This window comes from Phycodurus eques, chromosome 9 (genome assembly GCF_024500275.1).
Source record: "Phycodurus eques isolate BA_2022a chromosome 9, UOR_Pequ_1.1, whole genome shotgun sequence".
Lineage (NCBI taxonomy): Eukaryota > Metazoa > Chordata > Actinopteri > Syngnathiformes > Syngnathidae > Phycodurus > Phycodurus eques.
In genome coordinates, this window is record NC_084533.1 from 13,275,565 (window position 1) to 13,301,075 (window position 25,511).

Sequence of the window (25,511 nt, forward strand, 5' to 3'; positions counted from 1 at the left end):
AATTGAATATAATGTAAACTATAAATAGGGATATGGAAATTCAGCTAGGGAAATGCAAATCCAATTAGCATGACAAGGTGACATAAGCACACACCTGCTCATTCCCCACTGAATGTGGGTGAACAGTTTTATGTATTGGTTCACACAGATATGCCATTATTATTCCCCACTCTGGCCCTACCAAGAACCCATTTTGCTTTGCGGTACACTGCATTCTCTGGCTAAATTCCCCAGTGTGAGCTGCAAGATAATGTAATCACAAAAATGGACAAAACGGCTTAGCTTTTTAATCACAAGCAGTGCAGAGTGAAAAAGCTTAGAACTCAACATTGACGGACTTTAATATTTTCGATGATTATCAACATATACTTTTATCAGTTTTTTCCTCCAAGCATGTACATTTCTTGTGAGTCGTCCTCCTGCACGCTCTATCAAATTTGAGGATTTGGTTGGTCATATCCTCTCTCCTTTTAATCATCTTGTTTTCTTGCATTGAGTGCCTGTGAAAGTATTTTTACAAATATATTTATCGCATGGCTGTGGCTATCCTGTGTGGAGTTTGCATTTTCTCCCCGTGTTTGTGTGGGTTTTCTCCGGGTACTCCGGTTTCCTCCCACATCCCAAAAACATTTATGGTACGTTAATGCGAATGGTTGTTTGTTTTTGTATGTGCCCCGCGATTGGTTGACAACCAGTTCAGGGTGGGGTACACCCTGAACTGGTTGTCTTTTTTGCAAATTTGAATAGTAGCGACCCACCCATAACTTGTTATTGACAATGTCGTAGTGTCAAGAGCAAATTTAAAAATAAGCGCATCACATTATCAATGATGTACTGTACCGTTGAAAATATTTAATATGTTTGAACACAAATGCATTCAAACTTGGTTATTGCTAACATGTAAACTAGCTGAGGGCTAAGCACTCTGCTCAGTGTATTGCATTGCTGATGGCATCTAATTGTAGAGCTTGAGGAAACTTGTCAACAGCGGTCACAAAATGTGGATACAAGCACCATGGAAATACTGTGGACTCTACTGTTCATTGTTATAACATGGGCATGTTTAAACAGATGCACACTACGCATTGTACTTCTTGAGCAAGTCATTTTGCCAGTGCCTCTTACGATCTGGAAACACTTTGGGCATGCGGATCTTTTTGAAGTCGTCAATGCATTTCTTTAGATCCTCCTCCAGCATCTTTCTCTCCTCCTCATCTTCATTCACAACAGTAAGGGGACCTCCGTTCTCTCGCGGAGTGAGCCGGGGCAGCGTCTTTAGGATGAGGTTGGTTGGGTGCTGGGTGCTCTCGAAGGGAGGCGGAGTCGAGGGAGGACTGGGGGTAGGGCAAGGTTTGGTTGAGGGCAGCGCCTGTGTTGGGACATGGGGGGGTGGAGGGGGGAGTTCGGGGCTTCTCGGGGGAAGTGATGGAGGAGAAGGAAGTGGAGGTGTGAGGGGAGGGGGGGGGGAGTTAAGGGGTCGTACGTCCGGTGTTGGGATGCTGCTACTTTCTGGGAGGCTTTGGGTTCGACCACCAAAGCTTGTGCTGCTGTTGCTGCTGGGTTCCACTGAAGCCGACTCAGCCTGAGGTTTGGTTGGGGCCGCTTCAGGGAGAATGCGGAAATCTGAAGTTGTGTTGGCTTTGGGAATCACCGATGAACCACCTGAAGAAGGAAAAAAGTATTTTTCATTTCATAAGAGCAATCTGTTTTTGAGGACCTCATTGAAATGCTATTAATTTTATCTTTTATTTTTTATTAATGATTCATTCAAAAGGTCACCTCAGGACATATACAATGGTACCTTGACTTACGAGTTTTATTTGTTCTGAGACCGAGCTTGTGATTCAATTTACTCGAAGTGCTATTCATCCATCCCAGCCCCTCAAAACACATTTTTTTTTAAATAAAACAAAAGTAGCACTGTATTGTATGAAAACCCCGTAAAGCAGAATTAAAGGTCATGTAAAGAAAGAAACGGGATTGATAATGTGTGATTACTTTACATTGGGACAAGCTGAAAGTCACACCAACACCTGAAGTGTTGTATGTGTGCATTTAAGGGGCGTGGCCGAGTGAGTGAAGTTCAGAGCAGCAGTTGGGGTTGGCCTAGCATGGCTGATTAGTCTGTGGTTGAGCATTTGTCGTAATCAATAAGCACCATCTATATATGAAGCTGAATTGATGGATCATTTTGAGCACTTCTTTAAGTTACCAGCTATTGATTGGTCAATAAACGACTTCAGTAAGTATAAACTGCCTAATTCTTTCTTTCAAAATGTGTTGAATCTGTGTGTGGTATGAGAACAAAACACATTTGAGCCTTCAAAATTAAAATTGCACCAATTATGGCTGCCTCGTTTCTCATTTAAAAAAACGCATTGCAAATAAGATACCTCAATATAATAACACTGTTCAAGAAATTGCAACGTGGGGAGATAACTTTATCTGTCCACGCAGCAAGGTAACTAGATAACAAATCTGTTTTGCCTTGGAAAACGTCAAGTAAAAAAAACAGGATTGTTTTGATCTCCTAATTGAAGTACATCATGTGGTTGGGGAATAAAAGATGCTTTGTCTCTCAGTGAATGGGAGGGAAAGAAAAATGGGGAATATTACTCACCAGGGGGGAACCCGAAACAAGACAATGGGAATGGAGGACAACTGCTTGTGTGTGTGTGTGTGTTCACAATTCAATGGTGAGTAAGTGGATGGTGTGAAAGTGTCTTGCAGAAGCCGAATGAGGCATTTTTGACGATTAACCAATTTCTCTTCTCCGAGGGAAATCTTTGTCAGGGTTGTTTCTGATATGGGCGATATGGGTGCCGCCATGTTGGGAGGGTGGATGTTCCCATCAAAGGCAATGCATGGACATTGAAATTAAATGCTCATTTCTCAACAGATTTTCATGAGGTTTATTTTTTTTGCCAATGCTAAAGGGTGTGTTATTAAAGCAGAAAATATTTAAAAAAGCCCCCAAAATTATTTTGACCACCTTCTGTGTTTGTGCTCCCAATTCCCTTGTCATAATTGTAAAGCATTGCACGCAACCATATGTTCAGCACAATGTACCAGTTAGCATTAAGCTCGCAGAAGCCACAGCTGTGTTTTGTCGTTTCAAATACATAATGTGTAATTCTCTTTGTTTTATGTTTAGTTTGACAGTAAACTCTTTTTTGAAGAATTGTTCACTTTCTGCCAAACTGCTGCTTCTTGTGAAGTGAGTTGATTTCAATGCCACTATCCAATGCTTGTATCTCAAATGTTTACTTGCAAATCAAAGCAAAGAAATTGGCTGAACTGCAGCTCGTATCTCGAAAAACGAATTTCTCGGGTCACTCGTATCGCAAAGCACCACTGTACTTGCCTCTTAACTACTGCGGCCGACAGTCCATACAGTAATGTGTGTTTTGTAACTATGATTGCTGCTACTGGATACCAGAATTTCCTGTGGGATGAATAGAAAATCTCTACCCACCTGTCTGTCTCAAAAGAATTAATCGATATTAAGAATTACATTTCCTTGTATGTATTTGAATATGTTTTTTAAATCTTATAATAAGGCTGAGTTTTGATTGACACGATCAGAAAGGTAGTTATTGAAGAATCTTTGTTTCTGTAGTTTTTGTTTGCAGCTGTACACAAACCACATTGCATCACTTCACAGGTGAATATTTTGGTTTCCTTATTTATCTAAATAGGAAGGACAGATGATTAAACACCTCTCAGTGGGATTCCCCGCAGCACTTTTCACTGTAATAATAATAATATTGTTAAATTAATAAGTCTCTGGCAGTGTCCGACAAATCTGAGCTTTACTGATAGAGCTCTTGTGGTGAATGTCATTACATTGCGCAGGTATGTATTTGTATATCTCTCGTCTGCCCACGGCCCCCCAACATGCTGAATGATGACGACAGCGTTGCATGCCTACTGCGCATCCAGTCACATGATATTAAATTATACCTGCTCGCTGTAGAAGTACATGAAAATACATGAAGCCCTAATCTTCCGCTACTGGTGAGCCGTGCTCCCGCAGAGACAGCCAGGTACAAGAAGCCTCAGCCAATGTGTGAAATGACACACATGCACACACATTCGCTCGCTCCCCTTTACATTGCCTTCTCTCTGAATGTCAACGTGACTAAGAGCACAAGGCTGAGTGTGGACCACCTTATGTGTTTGTGCATGTATGCGTGAGCACACATGTGGCTGTTTGCATGTGAGGCCTGATGTGTGATATGTGTGGATGTCTTTATACTCTAAGCATGTCCAGGCATTTGAAAGTGGGGCAGGTTAAGACAGAAAGAAAAGGAAAATGAAGCTGGGGAAGCTGCTCTCCACCCGTTGCTTCAGTGTGCAGAGTGCATTCCAAATCTGCTGTAATGAATACATGTGTTTGAGGATGCCTGGCCGTGGGAGTATGGGGGCTTAGCAGTGTCGGAGGAATAATCCACTGGGGGATGGGCTACATGATTTCCTCCACCGGTAAGCCTTATGGAGGAGAACAGCAAAAGAGAGCACTCAACCTTTTTTTCCTCCCAGAGGCCACTTCTCCAGGGATGTATGCAAAAGACAAAGTACTTTCTCACACATCTTCTCTGGCGCTCTCCCATCTGTGCAATGTGACACTTGGCTCCGCTGCCATCATTATGGCTATTAGCATCTCCAACATGTCAGTGCGGCTGACATTTAGCACTTCGGTGCCACAAAATGTCCTCCAGAAGGTTTGTTATGTTGTTCACCCTTACTGAATTGAGATGTTTTACAAAAATGGGGTTGTAAACTTTTATTTACTCAGAATAATTGTAGCGATTATACTGGCTGTTGAGAGTAGTACAAAGTAATAGTAGCCTACTGTGTTCCCCCCTCTATTTTGCGATTCATCGTTCACATCCCGCCCATAAAGCAGATTTTAAAGCCATCATTTTTATGGGTTTTTATAGTACTCTATGATGTACGGTACAATCAAGTCCGAATTGAGAGCTGTGCACCCTAAGTGTATTATCACATTGTGCTGCAAAATCCTGGGCAGCACTGAGAAAAAGAGGCAGAGAAGGTCTCCTATGAGTCACCATTGTGTTGCTCCTCCGTGTGTGTTAAAGGTTCCATATTTTGACTATTTAGACCTCCACACAGTGACACTCTAACATGGACTTAGTATAAAAGTGTCAATTTCAAAAAATACCTAGATTTTGTCATAAAAGTGTCCAGAAAAGGCACCTCTGACAGCTGCTTCTGTTTGACCCAGTTTTGTATCCGCTTTGTCCATATTTGGCTAAGACTGTCTCCTTTTCTCTGATTGCCTACGGGCAATTTAGAGTCTCCAATTAATGCATGTTTTTGGGATGTGGGAGGAAACCGGAGTGCCCGGAGAAAACCCACGCAGGCACGGGGAGAACATGCAAACTCCACGCAGGCGGGGCCCCGCGGGGATTGAACCCAGGTCCTCAGAACTGTGAGGCTGACGCTCTAACCAGTCGGTCAACCGTGCCGCTATTACATCCCAAATACTAGAAAATGTTGGTTTGGCAAAATACGGGAGCTTTAAAGTAGCGGTTGTTTGAAGGTTTATATTTACCGTAAGAGCTATGCTCATTTCCGTTATTAAAGGTTTATAATTACCCTGACATCAATGCCAGTTTCTGTTACCCCATCAATACTGTTTCCTATTGTATGTTACCATTACGCTAGCTGGCTTTTGCTTAAAAAAATCATTTGGTTTGGTTGAACATTTTGGTGTTGAGAGATATGATTTTTCTTTTGTTTTATTTTGTTTGTTTGATGTGTCAGTTTTACAGTAAACTTCAACTGAAACCGACAAATAAACAGCAGGAAGCAAGCCACTTTGTGTCTTGTTTAGGGAACTGTGCGAGCAAGAACATGAGAACAGGTTCTAAAGAATACTTTTTAATGTGTGTTTTAACAAGTTTAATTGTATAGATAAAAATATTTTTATAGTGGAACAGTCCTGAAATGGTTCAGGTCCTACCTGGAGGAAAGGAGTTATTCTGTAACCATTGGAAGTGTTCAATCTCATCGAATGGCAATGACCAATGGGGTCCCTCAAGGGTCAGTTCTTGGTCCCCTCCTGTTCAGCCTGTAAATGCTACCCTTGGGTCAAATTCTTCAGAACTTTAATTTGACTATCATAGCTATGCAGATGACACACAGTTACATCTAGCAGTGTCTCCAGATGACTTCAGTTCAATTGAGATGTGTCACTGTCTAAAACAGATCAATAAGTGGATGAGCCAACATTTTCTTCAATTAAACAAATTCCAAAGCAAACACGGTGTAGCAGCATTTAGCTATTATGCTGCACACAAATGGAATAAATTGCCAACAGAAGTGATGTCAGCCCCAAGTGTGAATGATTTTAAGTCCAGGTTAAAAACTCTTTCTTTTTTGCTCATGGTTTTTAGAGCATCTTAACCTTTAAATGATATTTCTTGCACTGTATGCTGTTTTAATTAATTTAATTAATTTTTCTCTGTTTGTTTTAAATGTTTATGAGCTGTTTTTTCTTTGTTTTAAATGCTTTTAATCATGTAAAGCACATTGAGTTACCTTGTGTATGAAATGCGCAATATAAAAAAAATTGCTTTGCTTTGCTTCAGTGTCTGTATCGCAGATTTTCCCTTATTGTGCGTGGCCTCTGCAATAAACAAGGTTCTCTTTTGTCTAGCCATCCATCCATCCATTTTCTTTACCGGTTCTCCTCACGAGGGTCGCGGGCTGCTGGAGCCTATCCCAGCTATCATCGGGCGGGAGGCGGGGTACACCCTGAACCAGTCGCCAGCCAATCGCAGGGCACATAGAAACAAACAACCATTCGCACTCACATTCACACCTACAGGCAATTCAGAGTCTCCAATCAACGTACTACGCATGTTTTTGGGATGTGGGAGGAAACCGGAGTGCCCGGAGAAAACCCACGCAGGCACGGGGAGAACATGCAAATTCCACACAGGCGGGGCCGAGATTTGAACCCCCATCCCCAGAACTGTGAGCCAGATGTGCTAACCAGTCCCCACCATGCCGGCTCTCTTTGTCTATAATATTTTTATTATAATTGTTTAATGTTGTCTTCTACATAGGACTACCTTGTATTCATGGTCTTCTAACCCTTATCATATAAAAACTTGAGATGTAATTTTATTGGATTGCAAAATATTTGATGATTCAGTATTTATCTGAATTAGCTACTTAATACCTTGTACCACCTTCCGCTTCTGTACTCTCACATTTATTAGCCAAAAATGTGGCTTTTTTTTTAATGTTACCCCCCCCCAACCCCCTCCCAAGTTAATATTTAATCTACCTGTTTCCCAACAAGTGTCACGTGACAGTGAGACAGATTTACATAATACTGCTCTTATACAGCGTTTTACCCAAGTTACGACCAAAGTCCAGCCAACAGACTAAAGGGAAAAGCTGTAAGCCATAAGGTAAGCAGAGCAGTGGTGTTAGCACAGATTAACATCAGCTAACAGAGTTATTAGCGTTACCTTCTGATTACCAGCACATATTCAAATGTTCTACACAGTTGTTGATGTGGAAGCGACGGTATTTGTGTTCGCTGCATGCGCCATATGCACAGATCCGCACTCTGATTGACAGGTAAAATTCACACTCACATTCACACATATGGACAATTTAGAGTCTTGAGTTCATCTAACATGCATGGTTTTAGAATGTGAAAGGCAGCCTGAGTGCCTGGACAAAACTCACACAAGCATGGGCACATAACACAAACTCCAGAAAGGGAGTTCATGAGCCAAAATTCGATCCTGTCCTTTTGACTGTGAGGCAGACGTGCTAATCACTGGGGTGTAAACCGTTATAAGGATATAAAAAAAATGCTTTTACAATAACGCAACATTTATTACATATGACAATTTAGAAATTTTGGTAACACATTTTTGCATGAATCATGGAAGTTGACACAAGATTTGCTTTCACGGTCCACATAAAATGATTTGGCATCCAAATCCATTTTTCAGAGTAGAATGTTTTAAATGACTAACTGCCTGTGGCTCGGTAGAGCGGGTTGTCCAGTGACTCAAGGATTGGCGGTTCGCATCCCAGCTCTGAAATTGCTCCTTGCGGGCCTGGCAGCGCCTTGGTGTGTGAATGTGAAGTGAATCTGTAAGGTGCTTTGGGTACCGTGATGGTGTAGATAAAGCGCTGTTTAATGCAATCCATTTTCCATTTAATAACGATGCAGCACTATGCATGCTTTGCATGACCGAAATTAGCATTGCCACGTTGTACACAAATTACCAGTCATTTGAATGTGAAGCACGCGCACACTGTGTTCTAGTACGAAGATAAAGGAACCCAACGCTAATTGGTAAAAGGTGTAACACCAGTTTTTTACATGCTGGCTGAAAAGGATAAGCACCATGTTGAATGGTGGCAGTGTTTGAAGAGTACTTGCACAACATAATGCTTAGTGGAGGTCCACATTTTATCTTCTTTCAGCTTCAGCTCTCAAAATGTCAGTCAAACAATGGACAACATTTATATTCTTACAAGCAAAATGTTGGCAGAATTGTGGCAGTTGTCCTTAAAAGTGGAAGGAGATTACTAACTGGGCTTCATGACAAACTTGCTAAGAGGGAGTACTAGGGCCAAATTGAAAAGAATCAAATATTATTGTACCACTACAGCATACAGTTAGCCATCTAGCTATGCCTACAACCCAAAATGTTTGATTCCATGAAATGTTATGCCTCGTGTGGCTCACAGAGTGAGACGATGGCGAATGGGACAGCAAATTGGACCCCTACTAGCAGCTAGTAGCCCTTTACCGGACGGGCGTTGGGTCCATCAAATACTCCACACCCTCCATCCATGATCTTTGTGAAGAAGAGTATTGACATTTTATTTTCACTTTACATGGCCTTTAAAAGGGAACTTAATGGAATGAAGCCATGATGTCACCATAAGGAAAATCATTCGTATTATTTCTGGGGAAAAGATCATAATTGCAATTTTAACAAGGGAGTGTCACAATTCCCACAGGAACACCAGTTCAGGCAACCAGTTCAGGGTGAACCCCGCCTCCTGCCCGATGATAGCTGGCAGTGTGGCTTCGTAGTAAAAGAGTCCAGGTACTAGACTGGCCTGCCTGCAGTCCAGACCTGTCTCCCATTGAAATTGTGTGGCACATGTGCTAAAAGCAATAAAGTTTATCAGTTTGAACATGAAATATCTTGTCTTTGTTGTGTATTCCATTAAATATAGGTTGAACATGATTTGGAAATCATTGTATTCTGTTTTTATTTATGTTTAACACAACTTCCCAACTTCATTGGAATTGGGGTTGTACTAATTATCTTTCCAACTGATTTGATTGAATTCCGGCTCTTGCGTGCATCTGCATTTCGTTGTATGACTTGTACACTGACAATAAGGAATCTTGATAATTTACAGCATGACATTTTGTTGTGAGACTGGCAACAGGGGGATAAACAGGTTCATTGTACCTTCTGCTGTCCGTCTGCTGTCACTATACGTTGCTAGCATAGATAGATGATCGATTTGTAAAAAATAATACTTTTCAGACAAAGAGAGTGAAATTGGATAATATCCCACGGGACCCCTGATGATCTTTCACAGCACACTAGAGTGCCACAGTAGCATTTTCCCCCCAGGGTCGCCCTAATAAAACAACATGAAATGTGCTAGGTTAACCAAGAAGGATTTGCTTTGGAAACATACCGGGTACCTACCCGATGATACGGTAAGTGTTGTGACCTCACGACGGGGAAGATGCATGGCAAACACAAGGATCACATCATCTCCATGGAAACGTCACTGTAGTGTGAAGGAAGCAGAGCTAAATTGGATCGTACGTGTCTAAGAGCGATGAGGCCTTTCATCCGTACCGTGAGGTCGTCTCTATGGTGCCTTCCACGACATTTTGGCACTTATTAAATGTTTTACTTGTAATTACTGAGCTTGTAGCTCACATATCCTAATATCTGCTTTGTGAAATAATCCGCGTGCTTGGCCTCACCACCTCCAGACATCTCACTGACAGGCTTTTCTCTTTGATTACCATCAGAGCAAAAACACGTGGGCGTGTAATTAGACGTTTTGATGCTACACTCTTTTCGACAAAATTTACACGCTGAGATATAAGCACAGTCCCCTGCATAAAAAACGCTGCTGTGTACTCATGAGTCTGAGCAATTACAAAGCTGTCAATCTACATAATTTTGAGGAAATGAGTGGAATAAACAGCAGGAGAGGCACGAGCTGCTGCCAAATAGGAAGAGCAAAGGGGCAGCGAGGCCTTGAAATAAATCCCATAATTTATAAAACTAATGAAGCTTTTCATTGCAGTACCAAGACGGAAAGATGACTCAATTTGAAATATTTGGACAAACTAAAGCAGAATGAGGTGTTTCATGTGTACAGGGGCTTGAGTCCATGCAGGGCTTGAGTCCATGCAGCGCCAAGGACAAAACTGACCATTCAGATTACTGATAATTAGACAGGCAGATTAGAAACTCGGTCTCCAGATGGCTGAGAGGTGAATCCCAGCCTAGCAACAGCCAACACACACACATTTACAGGTCGCTGCTTACACCTACTTATACAGTACCTTGAATATTTACAGTATGACATTTTGTTGTAAGACTGGCAACAGGGGGATAAACAGCTTCATTGTACCTTCTGCTGTCCGTCTGCTGTCACTATACGTTGCTAGCATAGATAGATGATCGATTTGCAACGAATAATACTTTTCAGACAACATCTTTCCCAAATCTGCACAAAGCTCAGTGTCAGCGTTGGGTAAACCTGCAACAGCTTTCTAAAACAAAAGCAAAGTCTCAGTGGAAACAAATCACAAGTAATGCATATTTAGAACCGTCTACTATCTCAAAATGTCCTCTTTAAATTGTGTGTGAATGCTGAAAGATCATGCAGCCGAGCTGAAATGGCGAATAAATACATTGATTAAGGATCATAATGTTGGTTAATGCATATAGCAATCACATATACGTATGTAAGTATTACACACTTATTGATGGAAATACGTTCCAGACCCACCTGCAATAGGTGACATTCTGCAATATAGAGCGACTGATAAATTATATATATTTATCACATTTAAACCGATTGAAATATACTTAAACTTGTTAAAACACAGCTTTTAAACTATTCTTCAGCACCAGGAAAGCTGCCAGGAAATGGTAGACTATTGTATAACATCACTTTGAGGAAAACCAAATGAAGAAGAAACTAGCTCACAATGTCGGAAAAGAGTCAAAGTGTGCATGCTTCAACCTGTTTATTTGTCACTCCCAGTTTCATTTTACTGTCAAACTGACACACAAAACAAAAGAGAATTAAACATTGTATATCTAAACACTAAATTGTTAAACAAACGATAAAATTGCTTCATGCTAACATATAATGCAACTGTGCATGCCCCCTACTGGCAGACCCTTCTGGAATGGTCCTGGACTGGTTTAACATCTATGGGACTGGATGTTTAAGGCTGCTTGCAACTTCATGTTGACATCCTCCTTGTATGCAGGCCAATGTTTGCTTTAGCAGATGTATAAGCCGTATGTTTTGATGAGGAGATGTACCCATGCTGGAGGACATACTGTGGCAGTGCAGTGAAGGTACACATCTGGCTCCATGCCTGGTTCACTAAAAATAGTCCAATGCACAATGAGATAAAGACACTCGGAAGCAGTGTCGCCGCACGCGGGCGCATGTGAGCTTACGTGCAAGCGTGGGTGTTGTCGTCAAGGATGTCTGCACACTCAATGGTTCTGACCACACCAATGTAACAAAAGCAAGCAGACTCGGAGCACTTGCGTCACATGTTGATAGAGAAAATAATAACGGTAATGTACGCCCCCCGGGGCTCTCTTGCTTCCGTTTCCCATGTTATTTGTTATCTCTCCTCCCAGTTAATAAGTAGCAAAGATGCTCCTTTTATTACCACAATCTACTGATTATTACTGTCAAGAGGAAAACGTGGGGGCAAATGGTGTGAAAGATTACAATGAAGACTGAAAAGAAGCAAGACAATCGCAGCTCCTAATCGTTCACATTATGCGGGAGGCTTACTGCACAACTTCCCTCCATCTGTGTGTGTGAGTTTGTGTGTGTGTCAGTGTTTGTGTTGGTTTCATCGGTGCCGGCTGCCTGCTCAGCATAATGGCAAACTGGGGAGTGCATTGCCCTCGTGTGGCCCCCGTAGCACCCCGAACACTGAGCAAACACAGACTCCCGCAAAAGGCCGCTACACTGTTCTTCAAAATGCCCAAACAGAATGGGATGGCATACTGATCCCAAAGTTGCAGCTGAACAATTTGAGAGGCCATCAATAAGCAGTGTAATGATAAGATGCTTGCAGCTGAGCCCTTTGAATGAGCAGCATGCTGACTACATCTGATGGTGCAGCCACAGATATTCCCAAAACAAGACAGCACCGATACATATGCTATGTTTAATTGAAAAATACAACCTGGAAACTCCAGCTTTGGTAATCCACGTTGGAGTGTAACCTCCAAAATTCTATCTGTCCATTCTTTATACTGATTATCCTGCTCAGGGTGGCAAGCAGCTGCAGCCTATCTCAGCTGACTTCAGGCTAAAGGCTGACTACACCCTGGATTGGTCACCAGTCAACCACAAGGCACATATAGAGACAGAGTGCCATTCGCCGAGTGGAAACTGAACCCAACGCTGCCTGCACACGTCAGGCGTCTCAACCACTACTCCATCAGTGAATACCTACCAAAGTGAGTGCCCCAAAACGTTTACAATTACAAGTTCAATCAAAATGTTTTGGACGTGAAGAAACATTTGAAACTGTCAGCAAATTTTCTGAGATTTCAGCTGGGCACCACAAGTGACGATCTTTTTCTAGGGCCTTTTGTGTGTTGTGAGTGATGCCACCACAGAAGCGTACCAGGATGCTTGTGTGACAGTTAAGAATGTTCAAATCTTTGTTAAATTCTTGTCTGTACTGTTAACAACACACAAATCCATCCATCCTTCCATTTCTTACACCACTAATACTCATTAAGGTCTCTGGGCAGCTGACTTCGGGGGAGAGACGGGGTTCACCCTGGACTGGTCACCAGCCAATCGAAGGGCCTACAGTATAGACAAACAACTATTCACAATCACATTCACGCCTATGGACAATTCAGTCTTCGTTGAACCTACCATGCATGTTTTGGGACTGTGGGAGGAAACTGGAGTACCCAGAGAAAATCCACACAGCATGAGGAGAACATGCAAATTCCACACAGAAAGGCCGTAGCCTGGATTTGAACCCCCAACCCCAGAACTATTAGGTGGGTGTGCTGACCCATATACAACCGTGCCGGCTGCTTGAATTTACTTTACATAAATTTCTATGGGATTTCTTTTTTTTTTTTTCAAACAAAGTTTAATAACAAGCAGGGTTTAGTCCATAGGTGAGAATGTCAATGTGAGCGGAATGGTTGTTTGTCTGTGTGTGCCCTGTGATTTGTTGGTGACCTAGTCCAGGTTGTACCCCAACTCTTACCTAAAGTCAGTCAGGATCAACTCCTGCTCGCCCACAAACGCTGCAGAACATGCATATACTGTATGGTCAGAAGAATCGGTGTCACGGAATATATTGTGTTCAGCTGTGAAATTCCTGTCTGTCACTTCGTCGAATAAGCGGCATCCTGTTTTACGAACGCGTAGTATACTGTGGTCATAAAAATATCAAGCTTCCCATTTTCTGGCTGCATAATCTCATTGTAAATCAATATGACTCACATATACAGTACATGCAGGCTAATCTCATGAATCAATGTCTGTTTGGTGTAACACAATCACAGGGTAGTCAGTTTGAGTCCACTTCCTCTCTGAAGAACATCCAGTCGTGCTTCATGGAGACATAGCTCAGGGAGAGAAGAGACAGAAGCACCAAATTCTTTGCAAAACGCTCCCCCATCCCCAGCTCGCTTTTCTTTTTTATCTCCTCCCACCTCCTCCTCCTCCTCGGCCCACTTTGCAGCCCCCTTTTCCCTTTTGATGTACATCCCTTCCTGGTCTCTCCTCTTCTATCCAAATAGGGAAAGCGCTGACCCAGCTGGCTGAGAGACAAGGCGATCGTACGAAAGGCGCGCTGCCATGTGGATGACAATGACAGCAGGGGGAACATGACGAGGGGCAAATCGCCGCTGGGAGTTAGCGAGAACAGACTGGCGCTCTGAGGGCGCTCCGCTTTTTTTTTTCTTTTTTTTTTTGCCTAGCAGTTTTACAGCTGAATCATGAAGTGCGATGCCTCCCCGTGATGCCGTTTTAATGGAACATGCAAATGTAGCTGTTGTGCCGTCGGCAATCAGTGAATCTGTGGGGTGGGCCCAGGTTGAAATGTTGCCAGGCGTCGACGCCGCGTGCTCGGCTACTGTTGAATGCCGAGTCCCGCCACGACTCGAGATGGAGGGGGGCTAAGACGCCAGTGCCTAAAATTTCACACCTTAGACATGACTCAGCATATTTGTGCTCATGACTTACTCAAAGTAGCTTCATTTAGTAGGAAATTGTACAAAAAGGTCAGCACTGTGCTATGCTATGCTGCACTGCAAATACATGGCAGACATCCATGCATCTATCCATTTTGTATAGCGCTTATTCTCATTCGGTTTACGGGTGTGCTGGAGCCTATACCAGCCGACTTTGGGCAAAAGGTAGGATACCCCTGGGACAGCTAGCCGCAGGGCACAAATTGACAAACAACCATTCACACTCACATTCACATCAAGGGACAATTTAGAGTCTTCAATCAACCTATCATGCATGTTTTTGGGATATGGGAGGAAACCCTTGCGGGCACAGGGAGAACATGCAAAGTCCACACAGGCGAGGCCGGGATTGGAACACCGCTCCTCAGAACCGTGAGGCAGACGTGCTAACCAATCTCCACCGTGCCGCCTGCAATCTACAACCCCAATTCCAATGAAGTTGGGACGTCGTGTTAAACTGCATTTGCAAATCATGTTCAACCAATATTTAATTGAATACACTACAAAGACAAGATATTTAATGTTCAAACTGATAAAAATCGAGTATTTTGATCAAATATATTTTTGCTTTGTTAAATAGCAATTATGTATACACAAACAGGGCTCTACACTAACTTGTACACTTGTAGAACTGGTGCGACCAACTGAAAAAGTTGGTCACACCAGTACATGATTTGGTCGCACCCTTTTATGAGCAGCATGACCATGGCATACCACTGTTTCGTATGACGTGAAGATTGTCAGTGAAACAACAACCATTTGCACTCAGATTCACACCTACGTGCAAGTTAGAGTCTGCAATTAACCTCCCATGCATGTTTTTGGGATGTGGGAGGAAACTGGAGCACCCGGGTAAAAGCCGTGCAGGCACGGGGAGAACATGCAAACTCCACACAAATAAAACGAAAAACAAAACAAAGGCTTCACTTATATTTGATCATTTGTTCGACTCAGAGGCCAGCCGCCAGCTCTTATACGTACCAATGGATCAATCAAAGAACAAAATGGTCACCAGGCAGACATGCTAACCACTATTTCACCATGCTCTTGGCTAATGCTATATTGTACCACAATTTCACCACTGTGGGATTTTAGGGGGAAAATGAACAAAACCCTCGACAGCACGTCAGCCTACATCGCGTTAGCATCAAAAGGGTTGAACTCATCCATTTAGCTTTTTCTTCAACGTTTGTTTCAAAAAAATGGCCCGCTCTCTTATTGTCATGCAAGATGTCAGCATTGTGCACGAGACTTCAGAACTCAGTTCAATGAGGAGCAGTTGTTTTTTTTTTTTGGGCGGGGGGCTTGGGGGGGGGGGGGGGGGGCAGGTCAATAGAATGAGCAGCCTCAATAAGGGGTAATAAGAGTACAATCGTTCGACTCGTCACTTATTAATGTTCAAATTTAGTTTTTACATCTTACATCTTATCATACTTGTATGGCAGTTGAGGATGTTAGAAATGTGTCACATCTCAACTTTGCTTTACACCTTGCTTGTTGTATTGTTTTTATATTTTACTGTTAGTGGTTAGCTTAGTTCTACACTTCTACGATTGTTACTTAAAATAGTGCTGTTGAATAATAATAGTAATGACTTACATATAAGGTCATTCAAGGGACCCAAGGATCCTTTTAATTAAAAAACGTATTTTATATAATAATAATAATAATAATAAATTACATTCATATATGGCCATTCAAGGCACCCAATGATGCTTTTAATTCAAAAACCTATTTGAATTTGAACGTTCTGTACCACTGACTTGGGACTTGCAGAGCAATGTCTTGCCTCTGGTCAGCAGTGAGCTGGGGCCTATCGCAGCTGACTTTGGGGGTACACCCTGGGGACTGGTTTCCAGTCAATCGCAGGGCATATATAGACAAACAACCATTCACACTCACATTCACAACAGCACAATGTAGAGTCTTCAATGGACCTAATATGCATGCTTTTGGAATGTGGGAGGAAGCCGGAGTACCTGGAGAAAATCGATAATATTATTACATACACAAACAAATTAATAATAAAATCAATGGGGCTTTTATAACGGCAACAGTTTGACCCTGGAACATATTTTCCCCCTCATGATTTCCTATGGATTTAATTTTTTCAAAATCACACCTTTGACCGTAGACAATGCACCGTTTAATTTACAATCAAAGCTGTTCGGGTCCGTCATAAAAATCAATAATAATTAAAACAAAGAATACGATTTTTTTTCCAAGTAATTCTACTATTTACGATGTTAATATTGGTATGAAAAACTCCTACTAAATTGTGGTGCAGCATGCTGCTAAACCAGGTTTCCCCCATTGCAGTGTGCGCCCGAGCAGAATGACAGAGGAATGCTGCCTGTTTGCTTTAGGCTTTGGAGACACTGCAGGCATAATATAATCTCATTCCCGGAGGAATCTTAGTTTTCCAGGAAGGGAGCCATATGAATTTTGCAGCCGTTTCTTTTGTTTTGTTTTCTCATTTGTTTGTTTGCGGAGCTGATGAACGTTTTCATCTCCATAGCCATAGAGGATCAGACTTAGTGTGGAGAACTGCTCACGTGTGATAATCGTGTGTTACATGAGTCAGAGGTTACGAAAGGATTTATCGCACCTCATACACGACCACGTAACTTGTTGCTCAAATGGAATATAATAGCCACTGTTTCACCTGCTGCCGCGTTTATTGACAGCAGACCACATCTGCACATACTTGGGAATTATATGAATGGAATTTATCCGACCAACAACTGATTAAATTAGGGTTAGATAATCTGTTTTTAACCCACGGTTTCTCTGTACTTATTATATCTCTGTTGACCAGTAATTTACAATCTGTTGGAAGTTTTATTGCACCCTGCCGACATTTTTATGCATTTATTTCTGTGTCATTAAACATTTGATGCATGCTGTAATTATCCTGTATATCATTCTGTGATAATTGTTTATGGAAAGCGCTGTACAGTATCAGGAAACCATACTTTGCTTCGTATAAAATAGCTTTTTATATAAATGTTTCCAAATTTGGATCACAGACTAGATGAGACAAACAAATAAGATGGCATCCAAAGGCATGTTAGGTTAGTTCAAGACTTTAACTTGTCTGGAGGCGTGATTTGTCTAAAAGTGCTCTGCAATTAGTTGTCGACCAGTCCAGGGTGCACCCCGCCTGTCGCCCAAAGTCACACGGGATCGGCCCCAGTACAAGCAGTCAAGAAAATGGATGGATTTCATGGCTATTTTAATTGGTTTACTTTGCGACTATGTTGGACTGATAACCAAATAACGAAATGTCCTCCCGCTTGAGCTGGATGTAGGTCAGTGCTGACTAGGAGACAACGCGTAGGATCCGAAGTACAGATGAAATAGAAAGAACATCCTTTATTTGACAAATATTCGATAAACACTTCATTTCAGCAGCGTCTTTGCCGGCGGGTGTAACATTTCGACGCGGATGTTTCGTCACACATTTCACAACAAATGTCAGACAAAAACCCTGAAGACTCCCAGTTAAAAAGTTCTCATACCAAATGTTAATGTTATACCAGCATATGTGCTCGAACTATTTTCCAAATTGTGTGTTTTCAAATGTTGCTGCAGCTATTCTATCATAGTCTGAGGTATGTTTTCGATGTGCAGACCTTTCTTGAGCAGTGGAGAGAAATCATCAGATGTGGGCCGACTATACAGCTTAATTTAACTGTTTCGGTTTGGCTATTCACTTTCACTGTGCAACAGCTTCAAACAATACTGACATGAAACCACAACGACATTCACTGAGATGAGGGCCAAACACGCAGTCTAGGTCGTTATCAAGCGCCAGAATGTCAACAAAACTGCAAATATTAAGCAGCGCAACGTAAGTGGCGCAACACCCCTTTCCCCCTCGTGTCGGGCGATTTAACTACTAAAAGCTTCGTTGCACAATCAATGCACACCACAGCGAGACCTTTTTGTTTTGTCCAAAAGGTCTCTCGGTGTTCTGCCTTTCATTACTTTCTCGCGGTGAAAAGGAAACCCCAACAATCCTTCTCATGTGACAACAATGTCTCTGAAAGTAACGACTGACAGGGCCGTGAAGGCACGATCCCAGTCGTGCGATACAGGACATAAAATCGCAGGACACGTTGCTTCTTTTAGCGCTCACGTCCCCCTGGAGGCTCATAACGAAGTCCAATTACGGCGGTGATTTATTTCGGAGGAGCGGGACCTATATTGAGCCAGGAGAAGGAAAGCTACACAGTACATAATGGCCACTCTTTTAAAGCCCTTTTTCTTAGCGCCCCTACAAGGCTTGCGATTGAACAAAGTCAGATCATAGGAACAGTTGTGCTTCACTGAGGGAGATGAAATATGAAAAGAGGTTGGATACAGAAGGTCCATTTCCTGCAGTGAAAGCTGTGGTTTGGTGGACACAACAACGAGATGAGACGAGGACAGGGACGGGGACGGGCACGGGGGGGTAGTCAAGCTGGAGGTCAGGGGGGTGCAAAGAGTCACTAGTGGGTTCTGTTCATGGAAGGAATTGCGTGGAGCCTGGGGCTGAACATCTACAGGATATCTACTAGAGAGAAGGCTTGAGGCTGGAAGGGGACAAGGTGGTGGGGGGGGGGGGGTCGATAGCGTCACTCACGGTGGAACACATATTCGGTGTAGCTGGTCCAGATCTTGTCGTCCGTCTGCTCGTGGGCAAAAGCGCAGGTTCCCGTGGAGTTACAGGCCACCATGTGGAAGCCGGCGTCGGCCAGCTTGTCGAAGGCCTGCTCCAGGAAGGTGAACTTGAGATAGTAGCGGGACGTGTAGCGCTCCGGCGGGCGATCGGGGTCGCGGCTCTCGTTCAGGGTCTCCCCGAAGACCTCTTTGGCCAGGGACGTCTTCCCGCAGACCATGATCCGGGCCACCCGACGGAATTTGGCATCGGTGTGGCTGTCGCGGCCAAGGGTGTACGAGCCGCGGTAGCCAATGGTGACGAAGCCGGATTTCTTCCCATCCATCGAGTGGGGCGCGAGGCCGGCGCAGGCCGCCGCCGCCGCGCCGAGCGACCCCAGATTCCGGACGCCGTCCGCCCCGGGCGAGGAGTCCTCCGGGTCGCTCTGACACCCGTCGTCTCCCAACGAGTTCTGCTTGCTTATTTTGGGCGCCAGTTGCTTGACGAGCTCGGGCAGGTTGAAGAACTCGGCCTCCCGCTGCAGACGCCCGCGCTCGGGAAAGTGGTCGGGAAGGACCAGATGCTGGTCCCGCATGTAGTCCAGGATGTAGCGGAAAAGGAAGCCATCCCGGTCCACGAAGAAACGCCCTTTGGTGTCCCTGGCCAGTCCTTTGGCCGACTTGCGGCTGAACATCTCGTACAAAAGGGAGTCTGGCACACTTGTGAGCGTGGAGTAGCGGGTTATGTACACCTGACCGCCGACATTCAGCTCTACGATCTCCGGGAAGGGAACTTCCTCTGCGGATATGCCGCTGTCTGGTAAAGCCATGGCGGACTTGTGCGCAAAGTTCACTTGGCAAGACTGGACCTTATCGATTGACTACCGAGTCCCAAAAAAGTAAGCATGCGCAAGCAAAAAAAAATTAAAATAATAATAATAATAATGCGTTTACGCACGTACTATTCAAACAAAACCTTTCGCCGCGATTACCAAAACTTGATGCATTTCAGGCTCGAGCGTTATGTGAAATGGATATCCTGCGGAAATCCTGCTTGGGCTCGCAGAAGAGGAAGCGCAGGAATTTCACAAGAGTCCATAGCGACTCGGACGCGAGTCTCCGCGCTCGTGCTCGCCAACTTCAATGAGGCAAGCCATAGTTGCTGAGCTCCGTGGGCGTCCCGCTCACGGAGAGCCACAAGATGAAGACGACGCTCCACAAGTAGTGAGACACGAGGAAGGTGTACAGGAAGAGGTGAATGCTTTCCATCGTCTGCTTGGCTCTCTTCAGTCCCCCTTGCGCGTGTCACACTGGAGCTCTTGTGCGGCTTAGCGGCGCATTATTACACCCGCTAAGCCACGCCCACACGTGACGCGCGAGCATCCCCAACCCCCACGTTCACTTTCTTTCAAATAAGGTTTTTTTAAATTTTTTTATTATTATTATTATTATTTTACAGGTGCATCTCAATACATTTATTTCAGTAGTCCAGTTGAAAAAGTGAAATTCATGTCCTGCATTATGATTCACCACCGGACACAGAGAGAAATGTTGCAGGTACCTGCATTGGGCCTACGGTGGCGACTTGCCAACTAATTAATCGATCGCCTTATCGCCACTGTAACCTCGCAATTATTGGAACCCCCCCCCCCCCCAAAAAAAAAAAAAAATATATATATATATATACCTTATTTAACAGCATTCAGCTGTGCCACCTAAACATGTCACCCAGACCAGTTGAGGAATTTTTTTTTTCCTGATAACACGACAAAAACCTAAAATCCATCATTCTCACCAGAGATGCTGATGTGTGCCGATCGCTACAGGTGTGTTTTGCTTCTTGAAGTTGGCTATAACTGACCAACCAATCACAGGGCAGAAAATTGGAACTATGATTGGCTAAATAAGCATTGTCGTTGCTTATAGTTTAAGTTACATTGGCCAGCATGAGGATTAGATATACAAATGAGGATTAGATATACAAAAAAAAAAATGTAATGGAAGTAGTGCAGCCAAGAGAAATGCTGGGAAATGAAGAGACTAGACGGGTGGGAATCAAGCAATACAATTTCATGGACCAAATATTTGAATTTGGGTTGTAAATAGAACTTCAGGTAGTGTTTAGACATAATTTTAATGATTTTATCTTATAGCTAACAAATATCAAATAAAATAGGCCATCTGAGGAAGCAATCAAAATAATAAATAAATAAATAATACTGAAATAAATGACATTTTCTATGATATTCCAATTTATTGAAGTGCACCCGGATATTTGACTTTAGTTAAATGAAATACAGTTCAATCAAACATAAATTATGGCACCGCTGACAACAACCCATCACTATACTTTCCTCATGTACAGTATACAGTTTCATCTTCATTATTTAACTACTAAAAACCAATGTTTTTTACCCGAAATCTATTTAAAATAATCCTTAAAATCTATACTTTTATTGCGGCTCAGTAGATAATTATGGTACATCGTTATCATTACATTGCACCGAGGCTACCAATATAAAACTAGTAAACATTCTTTATAAAGAAACTTAATTGTCAACAAAAATCCAATTGTAATGAATAAATTCAATTCAAAAGGAGTTGATGACGTGCGGCTTAAACATGGGTGTGTATTTGTTACGAGCAACATGTGATTACAGTGACATCTAGCGAACATTATGCAGTGTTGTCCCCATGTGTTGTTGAATTTGTGACCATAAAATGGCTAATTGTTGTTGTATTACTATAACATAAGTTCTCTGCAAAAAAAAAATATAACACATGATTTATTTACTAAACAATATTTTACACTAAATACACAATAAAAATATTTAGCAATGAATTCACTTTTTCCATTATGAAGATATAGATAACATAACGTATATACAAATTCAAATGTTTCTTTTGGAATGCCTTAATTGACAAACCTTTGGTGAATTATCACAATAAGATTATTTGTGTAGTAAATATATATATATATATAGTGTCACACAGGCAGACCGATGCCCTTCCAGTCAATAGTTGTCTTTTGCGAGTAATCAGCAGCTCATTTTTTTTGCTGACTCTGTCACCGGCTCCAGGCGTTTGTTAGCATTGTGATTTCCCACTGGGCTCTTCGATCGCCGACTACTTGAAAGTAGTGTGTGGCCTTGTCTGAGAAAATCTGGTTAGGCCCGCGCTTGCTAAGTGGGCCAAGCACATGCAGGGTATGGAATGTGTCAAGATCGTCTGCCAAAAAAAAAAGGATTTGATGGCTAAAGTCCCAGCTCCCTGCTATTCACAGTAATATGCAAAAACATATGCTGCTCCATGACCCTGAATCACATGCGGGTTTAACTAATCCAAATAGTTCGGTTTAGGGACAGTTGTTTGTGGATTTAAAATGATTAAATGACTCTTTGATTTGACAATGGCTGATCACTTCTCCTTGCACGTCAGCGCGTGTTCCTGGATTTTCTCCTGGCAGGTGCATCATTATAATCGACACCACTGATACGTGTAAAATGCATCAAGCAAATGGCAACGACCTTTCGCATACACGTGGATTATCTCCGTACGGCCTCATCGGTGATGGCCTTCTGAGGCAGTGGTGTCTAACTGACGGCCTGGGGGCCTTTTGTTGCCCTTTGTCAATTTTTTTGGGGGGGGGGGCCTGCGGCATATACAGTACTAAAAATAACTTTTGAAATGGTCTGCAAATACTAGTTTAAATAGGTGTGCGGGGAGACAACATGAAAAGTGTGGGTGTTGAAAAAGTGGGAGAGTTGTGACTCCCACATCCTACATGGGTGCGACACCCCTGACAACTACTACCAGTACAGTGGTGCCTTGAGATACGAGTGAGCCAATTTATGAGGGTTTTTTTTTTAGATATGAGCAGTCATTCAATGTTTTTTTTTTTTTTTTTTTTGCTTTGACTGGCGAACAAAAGCTTGAGATATGTATGGTGGTAGTGAACTCAAGTCATCTCACTTCACAAAAAGCAGCAGTTTGGCAGATAGTAAGCAATTCTTCAAAAAAGGCTTCAAGCCGTTTATTGCCACTCCCAGTTGAAGTTTAACTATTCCTAAATAAAACCGAATTACAAAATGTCTTGATAGCAACCGCATGACTTTGCCTTAAAATCGTAGCCTGCTTAATGCTAACACATAATAAACACATAAACGCCTTTGCTGACGTAACAAATAGCATTGCTGTCGTAGTGTAATAACCCTTTAAGCAACGGATATTTGAACACAAACAGTGGAACAACACATGTAACAGATAATACAAACCCCAATTCCAATGAATTTTGGACATTGGCTCGGTGGACACGACGTACATTAGTTCCCAAAACAATATGAAATGTGGACTCGTCATACCACAGCCCCACTTTTCCACTTTGAGTCCGTTAATCGCAGATGAGCCGAGAGAACCTGGCGCCATATCTGGGTGTGGTTGATATATGGCTTTTGCTTTACATGGGAGAGTTTTAACTTGCATTTTGTACAGTAGATGTAGGGAAGCACCGCATTGACTGACAATGGTTTTCTGAAGTGTTCCTGAGTTCACATAACAATATCCTTGACACAACGACGGTTTTTAATGCAGTGCCACCTGAGGGATCGAAGGTCACAGGTATTCAATGTTGGTTTTCCGCCTTGCCGCTCACGTGGAGAGATTTCTCCAGATTCTCTGATCCAGACCTGTCTCCCATTGAAAATGTGTGGCGCATTATTAAGTGCGAAATATGAAAATGGAGACCCCGTACTGTCGAGCAACTGAAATTGTTCATCAAGCAAGAACCACCTACAAAACTTCAACATTGAGTGTCCTGAAGTTCCCATCCCCTATTTGAGTTGTTAAAAGGAAAGGTGATGTAACACAGTCGTAAACATGCCCGTCCCGGATGTTTTTGGGAATCTGTTGCAGGCATCAAATTCAAAATGAGTTAATACGTGCAAAATCAATAAAGTTGATCAGTTTGAACATTAAATATATTGCCTTTGTAGTGTATTCAATTGAACATTGGTTGTAAATGATTTGCATATCATTGTATTCTGTTCCCAACTTCACTGGAATTGGGGTTTGTATTTGCTTTGTCAACAGTCATAGAAAATTGTGATGTAGCAGTTAAAGCAAAACTACAATATGTAAACAATATGTAATTGCTTGATGGATTGATTTTAGCATCTTGGTGAGGATAAACTGAACGTAAGATGAATGAATGAATAATAAAAGCCCCCCTTGCATCCTTTGATTTTTCTGTATGCGGCTCTCCGCAGAAAATATTGGAGGTGGGCGCGTGTTTGGTGCTCTGCTGACTCCAAACAAGCAGATAATTGAGTTGCGACGGCCGCTCATCACACGGAGTTGTGCTTCCTCACAAGACAGCCTCTCATGCTTAACGCTGAGATAATGCTGTGAAATAAAGGGAAGATTTATGACTGGCATTTTGACCAGTGCAACATTGGCGGTTGCCATTGGCAACCGTGTCAGAATGCAAGAGATGTTCTCAGAAAGTAAACAGGCCGTTACATCTCTGCGCGCGGTGCTGGAGTGAACACATTTGTCTCCGGGTACTTTGCATTACACATTACAGCTTTTAAGACCTTTGTACATGCATCTGTCCATTTTCCCGTCAAGCTTATCCTTTCAGATTCACAGTGAGCTGGAGTCTATCCTAGCGGATTTCAGGCAAAAGGCAGACTGTACTGTACTGTAGATTTTTCAAGCGTCTGTACTTTGAGTATTTATTTTTCTGGACGACGTTTTTACTTTTACGCTAATCCTTTTAACTGTGAAAAGGAGCTTAGAGTTTGAACTATCCCAAACAGTTGTGATGGCCGATGGGCAGCAGAGCCAGAGGTCATCACAAAGGTGGAGCTACTGTGAGGCTGACTATAGATCGATTTGCTGCTCAAGGTGGTTTATGTCTTTTTTGAAGAAGAGGTTTTATTATAAACACAAGCCCCATTTGGTAAAGAAAAAGAGGCTTTGTAAGCAAGAGCTGATTTGGTCAACTACAGTTACACCCTGGCCTAAAGCTCTCACAAACCGTTGCATCGTTTGTTCCTGATACTTGCTAGCAGAGGTGAGACCAAGTCACTGCTTTGCAAGTCACAAGCAAGTCTCAAGTCTTTGCCCTTAAGTGCAGAGGCGAGTCCCAAGTCGAGACAGGCTTGACTCGGGACTTGCCTGTCTCGACTTGGGACTCAACTCGGGACTTGAGGGCAAAGACTGGAGACTGACTGGTGACTTGCAAAGACTTGGTCCCACCTCTGCTTGCTAGCTGTCAATAAACATCTTTATTCAGCAAAGCTGGAAACAGCAAATCTTTCTTCAGCA

General features: G+C 42.7%; 1 protein-coding gene across 1 annotated transcript; it reads right to left on the bottom strand.

Moving 5' to 3' along the window:
• Positions 1–267: 267 nt before the first annotated feature.
• kctd12b (potassium channel tetramerisation domain containing 12b) lies at positions 268–20,487 on the bottom strand. The gene is made up of 2 exons (XM_061686044.1): positions 19,171–20,487; positions 268–1,662 (listed from the first exon to the last, which is right to left on the bottom strand). Exons 1-2 carry the CDS (start codon positions 20,012–20,014, stop codon positions 1,079–1,081), a joined length of 1,428 nt encoding a protein of 475 aa, XP_061542028.1. The 5' UTR covers positions 20,015–20,487; the 3' UTR covers positions 268–1,078.
• Positions 20,488–25,511: the final 5,024 nt, after the last annotated feature.